This window comes from Phyllopteryx taeniolatus, chromosome 1 (assembly GCF_024500385.1).
Source record: "Phyllopteryx taeniolatus isolate TA_2022b chromosome 1, UOR_Ptae_1.2, whole genome shotgun sequence".
Lineage (NCBI taxonomy): Eukaryota > Metazoa > Chordata > Actinopteri > Syngnathiformes > Syngnathidae > Phyllopteryx > Phyllopteryx taeniolatus.
The window spans coordinates 22,128,765-22,136,687 of NC_084502.1; the positions used below are offsets into that span (position 1 = coordinate 22,128,765).

Here is a 7,923-nt window from a genome sequence, read left to right on the forward strand (position 1 = left end):
TCCAGCCATTTTCCATACTGCCTATCCTCATTAGGGTCGCGGGTGTGCTGGACCCTATCCCAACTAATCGATCTGCTTTATGATTATAATAAATATTATGATGAATACTTACTGCTTTATTGTTGTCTTTCTTATTATAATACATATAATTATTGATATTTACTGTTGATAGGCTGACATTTCGAGGAAATGATGAATTGATGATTTAAAAAAATTTATAATGGATTTGTCGTTAAGTCAATGAATCGTTGCACCGCTACTTTGGAAGGAGTTCCAAGTGTGTTATCATGAAAGAATGCAACTTCAACTTTCTGTTGCACTTATTCTACTGCTCTGCCTTCACAACGTGGTCTGTTTCCCGCAAAGTGAGGCTTAAGGGGTTGCTTGGCTTTGAATGCCCCCTCCCCCCCCCCCCTTGTCCCCTCTCCTCCTCTTTCTCGCCCATCCGCAGCCACGCCTCATTCAAAGTCCCCCCCACCCCCATTTTGGCGCGTTCCGATTCCCGCCACGTCTGTGTCTGGCGGCCTGGGTGAGGGAGTTCATTGCATTTTCATGCCGGTGATTGACGTGCGTTCGGATCGCTTAGCCGCCCTCCTATTGGTGGGCTGAGCGGAAAGGGGCGGGCATGGGGAGCGGTTGGTCACGCCCCATTACTACCGCCACATAAGTGTCCTCCCCCCCCCGCCTCTTGTTACCAAAGCCGGTGTGTGAGAGACAAGCCCGACCTCTGAGCGCCGTCTGTTTATGTCGTCCGTTTGTACTCATTTGTTTACACCGCGCCGCGGAGAGGCTGCGAACCTGCGTTTTGTTTGAGCGCCAACACGCCGCCTCTCGCCGGGACGACATTTTGGAGGCTTTCTTTTCCTTTTCGGGCGACAGCGGGTTTCCCTCTATCCGGATGAAAGGATCCTTACGCTATTTTGGTTCCTGCGACGTGGCCAACGGGATTATAACTTCAGCCCGCAAAAGCCAAGATATACATCTTTCTTTTATTTTCGCCTGGAACTTGAAGTAAAGGAATGCTGCTTTCCAAGCTCAACTCCCTGGCCCATATTTCCACCGACATGCCGGCGAAGCTGCAAGTTCATCCAGGTTAGACGCCCTTCTTTCTTTTTGCGTCGTCACGGAGGACAATAATTGGGCGCAGTAATGGCAGCCCGCTCTCACGGGCGCCACTTTGATTTCAACACCACCCGAGTCATTGTTAGCTTTTGTCTATTCTAACGTCAAGGCGTTTGTGCAGCTTTCGGTGGTGTTTTTGTGGCTTCTTGTAAGCGCGAATATCAAATAATGCGTGTGTCTGTGTGCGTGCGCAGCGAAGGAGCCTTTCGAGAAGCTCTACCAGGTCGGGGCGGTGTTGGGCAGCGGAGGCTTCGGCACCGTTTATTCCGGCACAAGGACATCCGACGGCGCACCGGTTAGTCTTCAAATCCCTATCAGTATCATCGCGGCGCTATGTTTTTTGGCTTTTGTTTTTACATGCTCTCTGCTCGGCACAGGTGGCTGTCAAGCATGTCGCCAAGGACCGGATCTCAGAGTGGGGGGAGCTGGTGAGTGATGCCTTCGATTAACATACCGCCTTCATTTAGCCATGATTATTATTTTTTTTTTGACAATATGAATTCACGTGCCTCCTCCTCCTCCTCCTCCTCCCCAGCCCAACGGCTGCCGGGTCCCCATGGAGATCGTGCTGTTAAAGAAAGTCGGGACGGGCTTCAGGGGCGTCATCAAGATGCTGGACTGGTTCGAGCGAGCGGACAGCTTCATTATCGTCATGGAGAGGCCCGAAAACGTCAAGGATTTGTTCGACTTCATCACGGAGAAGGGCGCGCTGTCGGAGGAGCTGGCGCGCAGCTTTTTCCGCCAGGTGCTCGAGGCCGTGCGTCATTGTCACAGCTGCGGCGTGGTGCACCGGGACGTCAAGGACGAGAACATCCTCATCGACCTCCGGACCGGAGAGATCAAGCTCATCGACTTCGGCTCCGGAGCCCTTCTGAAGGACACCATTTACACAGACTTTGACGGTGAGTCTTCATGAACGACATTTGCGTGTTTTTTGTTTTTGTGCTACTCTCATCCAGGGTCGTGGTTTCATTCGATTCTTTTTTTTTTTTTTTTTTTTTTTTTTTTAAACCGCTAAACGAATGGGGTTTTTTTTTGTTGTTGTTGTTTTTTTTTAGTTGAATCAGCAGCCTCCTCATGCAAACCCAGAAATAATTCTGGCACTTTGGCGCCCCCCCGCTGGTCGAATGGGGTATTGTTACAACTCAAAGTTTGTAAACAAAGTCACATGGCTGCTCCCCCGCCCACATGAACTCACTCATCTCTCTCACGCTCACTGGCACCTGAGCCCAGATAACACAGGCACACAGGATTAACCTGATGCTGCACACTTTTTCTTTCTCGACAGCATTGTATGAGCTAATTATTAGCATTTCAAAGGGGTGGACAATTTCCAGAAAGTTACCACTTAATTTAAATGAGAAGTTCACATGGGGAATTTTGAAAATATTCCTACTTGGGAATGCCCATGGATATTAATAAAATTAACTGGGACTTGAGGGTAATTTTACAAAAATATAAGTGTATAAAATTTTTTTTTTTCTCATATGCAGACATCCATGAAAAATATGTAGCATTACCTAAACACATACAGTTTCCTAATTGATGCATTTTTTTTTTCACTTGAGTGGCAGCGTAGATCACGAGCAACACAAAGTAAAACAAATAATAATAATAAAATCAACCAAGTGATGTTTTTCCAAACTATTTTTAAGATGCCTGTTAAGAGGAAACCTTCAATAAACCTGGTTTATTTCCATCAATGACCATGGAAAATGTCCAAACCTACTGGTTAACAATAGGTATAATTCCTGTTCTGGTTCTCATAGTTTGTTGTTTGCTTTTTAAAGGCACACGAGTTTACAGCCCACCAGAATGGATCAAATACCATCGCTATCAGGGGCGCTCGGCCACAGTGTGGTCGCTGGGTGTGTTGCTATACGACATGGTGTGTGGAGACATCCCTTTTGAACACGACGAGGAGATTCTCCGAGGGCAGGTCCTTTTCAGGCGAAGAATCTCCACCGGTAAGATGCACGTACGCAGGGATGACCGCTCTCGTTGCTCCTCACGCGGCACAATAATGTGACTAACCCAACGGTCGCCCTCCCACCTGCAGAGTGCCAGCAGCTGATCAAGTGGTGCCTGTCTTTACGGCAGGCCGATCGGCCGTCCTTTGAGGACATCGTCAACCACTCGTGGATGCAGAACACGTCCTCTTCGGCGCTCCCGACCGCGCCGCAAACAGACAAGTCGAGCACAGAGATCAAGTTGCACAGCATCAGCCATGAACCCTCGGCCTTCACGCCAAGCTCTGTGGCCGTGGCACTGTGATGGTGGCGAAAAGCACCATGTTCAGAACCTGGCCATCCTCGTGCCTCACTAGATCTACTCCCTGTGACCACATCAGACCACCATCTATCTCCACTGAACTTTGATGTGTGATTTTTTTGCCTGTAGGAGGTCGTGCTCTGCTCTTGCAGAACAGCACATGATGCCAGGAGAGTGCGAGTTATGTAACAACTCGGCGACAGATTTGTTTTAAAAAGTGCCTTATGAGACTGCTTGCGGGTTGGGGGGGATCCTGGAAATACTTGAATTTAGGAATGCAAAAAAAAAAAAAAAAAAGAAAAAAAAAAGGCTAATGTTCTTGATAGTCTTTCAGTTCTTACTACGCTCAAGGCTTTATCTTCACATTTTTTTCCACTCATGGGCCTAGATCAGTGAAGCCTATGCCATTACGTTACAACCACTACTAGCACTACTACATCTACTCAATCCAATCTCATTAGCAACCAGACAAACCTCACGGCTCTGGCAGCATCCTGTGCAACACTGGACTTACCTCACCTGCTTCTTCTTTACCACAGCGTCTGCCTTTCTCCTTTGACACTTCCTTCTTTCTTTCCTTCATGCGTCACATCCACACCCTAAACCACACCTCATTGCAAAGTCAACCATACTAAAATGCACCATCCTCTGCTCTCCTTGACATTCTGAAAAGAATATGTCCAAACAGTGCCTCACACAGGTCTTAAACAAACATTGGGTGGGAGGCATGACTTGTATAGTATGGTATTTATTTTTTTCTGTGATGAGCTTCTTGTCTAGATTTTTATTTATTTTATTTATGAGAAGAATTTCGGCTGTTCATATATTTCATTCCACAGTCACTGAAGGGCCCGCCATTTATTTAAGAGACGAAGACAAGATTATTTTTTGACCATATTTATTATGGCTTGAATTTTTGTTTTTGTTTTTATAAAAACAGGTGTGAATGTGTGTGTGCATGTCTGTGTTTGTCCTGTAAATAACTTGTTAATAGTTCTTAAAGCACTTCCATTTTAGTGTATTTGAACACTGCACGTCTACTGATGGTAACTGTTGGATGCAGTGTTTGTGTGTGTGAGAGCGAGAAACCTCATTTGAATGCAGCGTTGATTGTTCTTTTTGTTCAACCATTCAGATTAGAATTGTAAATTATGTTAGAAATTATTTTTTTATACAAGTCAATAAATATTTTTGTTACAATGCTGACACTTGGGTCTTGTCTATGACTTCAACACACACTTTGTTGGACAGATAGCGGTATAGTATTAACATTTTTACTGATAATTGGGTTATTTTACAGCTGGGCTTGCCTTATATACGTTTTAGATGGTATCACGTTATAACGACTGCAGTATGGGAAATGTAACAAACTAAATGGATGGAGATAGCTTAAACCTGCCAAATATAGACACAACACTTTTTGAAAAGTGCTGTAACTAATTCATAATTGTTTACAGGATTCATATTTCTTCTTTGAAAGACACAACATTCATTCAACAATACTGTATAAGTAGTATTAAGGTAAGTATTTGGGCATTGTGCTTTTAACAAGTAAAGGATATAATCACATCTTTCACCACATTGCACTACTTAGGAGGTGTGAAATAATCAAATGGGATGGTGGGAGCGTGTCCCCATGGGTTTCATCCCACTAACAAGCTCAAGATGCTCTTGTTAATCTAGACACCAGCGGGCTATGAAGCTGCTCACCTGAACAGACAAGGACTGCACATTTAATCAGTCGGCATGCACCCATGGGACTCCTCCAAACGACACGGCCGAGACCCCCAGCCCCTTGTAGCGAGACAAAGATTTACTCAACAGGAAATTACATAGAGTTTGACAAGACTGCTGTTCCTAATGTAATGTGTGCTGCATGGGAAACAAAAGCCAAAATGACCGAGCAGATGTTTTTTATTTTTATTTTTTTAACCAATTTGAATTTCACGTTCATCATGAGGCGGATGTGCTAGATCTAGTTATATGAGGACATTTAGTCATTGTAGTCGTTATTTTTAGAATATATTTATGTATGGATGGTGGCATGGTACAGTTTTCCTGTGTGGAGTTTCATGTTCTCCCCCTTCTTGTGTGGGATTTCGGGAAAACTCTCAGTGACTTCATAAGTATTTGAATCAGTTATTGTGCTGTGAGCCAAAGTCATGTCATTAGCCTCTATAATGATCAGTTATTTATTAAATGCGTTTCAATGTATCTTGAAGGGAAATAAAGTAAATTTACAGTTGTGTAGTAATGTCAATCGAAAAAGACCCACTTCAGCATTTGAGTCACAACAGAGTGAAAGACCAATTTGCCGCCCTTAAAAACAGGCGCCATTCATTGATGCTTCCACCCACCAAGTAGCTGGTGATTGCAGCTGTTCATTTGATATTGATTACAATGTTAACTCCTCGAAGGCAAATAATTCTCTATCATTTTTTGTTAATTGAAAACGATGGGCTTGGCTGACTTCGAGACATCACACCTTTTTCTATAGTTTTGCATACACTGTAACAATGTGTACCTATTGTTTTCTTTTTTTGTGTGGTTAATGCTGTAAACATACTTCCTGTGTTTGTGTACTGTGTTCAAAACAGACTGAAATAACACTCCAAATCTAATGGTGACTTTACATTTGTACCCACTGTTGTAGCGTTTTAAAATTTGTCGAAAAAACATTCAGAAGCAATTTGTCAGTCTTTGTTAGCTCTTTGTGCAATGTTGTGCTCGCGTGCTGCATTCGTTCACATCCTGAGCATCTCTTGGGGGCTAAGCCCCGCCCGTATTCATATAACCTATAGGGACGCCCCTATGCAGTAGTTGGATATTATTGTATTATTATATTGTATATACTTTACACATATACCAAATATACTGCACGACAGTTCAGTCGGTTTGGGCCGCGTCACTTGGTTTGCTGCGGACTCAACATGCATGTTTTTGGAAGCACTCGGAGACAAGCAACACATGCATGGGAAGAAAATGCCAACTCCACACGGGAAGGCAGAAACATACATTTGAACTCTCAACCTCCTGCTACCCGCTATTCCACTGCGTTTCAATTAAAAACAAACTGATTTTAATCATTTTTAAGTCTTATTTTGGAAACAACTACACTCAGGAAGACTGTAGACCTAAGCAAAGACAGAAAATAATCATCTTTTTGTTGCAGCTTCTTCCACTGCCGTTTGGTAGCCGCATAAACTGCAATTGTACCACAGTTGCGAATGATTCTGCGAATGTTTCCGCGGTTCATTTCCTCTCTCATTCGCAGAAACCGCCCCCCATATCACACATGCATGCCTGTAAACTGGTGGAGGTGTGTCAGCTTATTACAACACACTTAGCACACACCTTCAACGGACAAAGCAGTTCAGAGATGAGTCAACGCAGAACAGGACAAAACAAAAAAGGCACTTTGATTATAATGACAAATAATGTGGTGTTTGACGTTATCTTATTACAGTGTGCAGTATCTTCCACCTTCATGCATTTTTAAACAGCGAGAGAGTGGTTGTCCACCAGCTGATCATGGCAGGCCTCTTTCCGTAAGTCATGCAGTAAGTGCTCGTTCCTGAGTTGCATAATCAGCCGCTCACTCATGTGTCCTGACTGTTACATTGGGTAATGTTGACGGAAACATCTCTCATCACGCCGAAACTCTTATCGCTCCATCTCTCTGTCTCCATCCCTCCCCTCCCCAGCTACTGTTCCTTGAAAGAAGGGAAATCACACATGCCCCTGTGTCAATGTGTGACTTATGCTAGGAAACGTCTATATTTATCTCTAAGAAAACTGAGCATTATTGTTGTTTTTTTCTCATGGCAGATTTTTTTTTTTTTTTTTTTTTTTTTTTTAAATGTAGCCCTTGGATCCTTGGATAAGCAGGGATGGTTAAAGTACTTCGGCCTACTGAGCCTTTACATCAGTGTAATGGAAAATTGTATCGTGTAACTTATTTCATTGTGCTCCTGTATGTTCAATAGTGTATTGCAACACTAATTAGAATTTTCAAGAGCGACTCCAGTTCGTCTGATCAAAAAGAATAGCAAAAGTTGGAGGTGCGAAACTGACTGTATGCATTCCCCCCTTCACATCCCCGCTTGAATCGTATTACGCAGTTTTCTGTCTGACCAGTTTTGTGTATCTTCCTGCTTTATATGTATTGGGCGGAAGAATTTAGGAAGGTATAAAAATCAATGTTTGAACACACCCTTGATCGTCGAGATGCTGCATGTCTCCATTCGTAATTGTCTGACCTCTTTTCAAAGATAATATCTCGTGTTAAATATTCTCTATCGGAACAAGTAATTTAGAGTAAGAGCAAGAGTCCTGTAATAATATTTTGATGTATTACATTCATTTAACAATTATGTTATGTTGTGGGTCAAATATCATAAAACTTTTTTTTAGGATGGCTTGTTTTCTTTTCTATTCATCATATATTTGTATAATTATTTTTGATATCACATATGAAATATATGGATCTGGCAGTGACACAAGGGATTCAAAGGAGGGCAGAAATATACA

The 7,923-nt window shown here is 43.1% G+C and overlaps 1 protein-coding gene across 1 annotated transcript; it reads left to right on the forward strand.

Moving 5' to 3' along the window:
• The first annotated feature begins 683 nt into the window (after positions 1 to 683).
• Positions 684 to 4,599, forward strand: pim1 (Pim-1 proto-oncogene, serine/threonine kinase). The gene is made up of 6 exons (XM_061780844.1): positions 684 to 1,092; positions 1,317 to 1,417; positions 1,500 to 1,550; positions 1,658 to 2,024; positions 2,913 to 3,089; positions 3,182 to 4,599. The coding sequence occupies exons 1-6, from the start codon at positions 1,020 to 1,022 to the stop codon at positions 3,394 to 3,396; spliced, it is 984 nt and encodes a 327-aa protein (XP_061636828.1). The 5' UTR covers positions 684 to 1,019; the 3' UTR covers positions 3,397 to 4,599.
• The last annotated feature ends 3,324 nt before the right edge of the window (positions 4,600 to 7,923 follow it).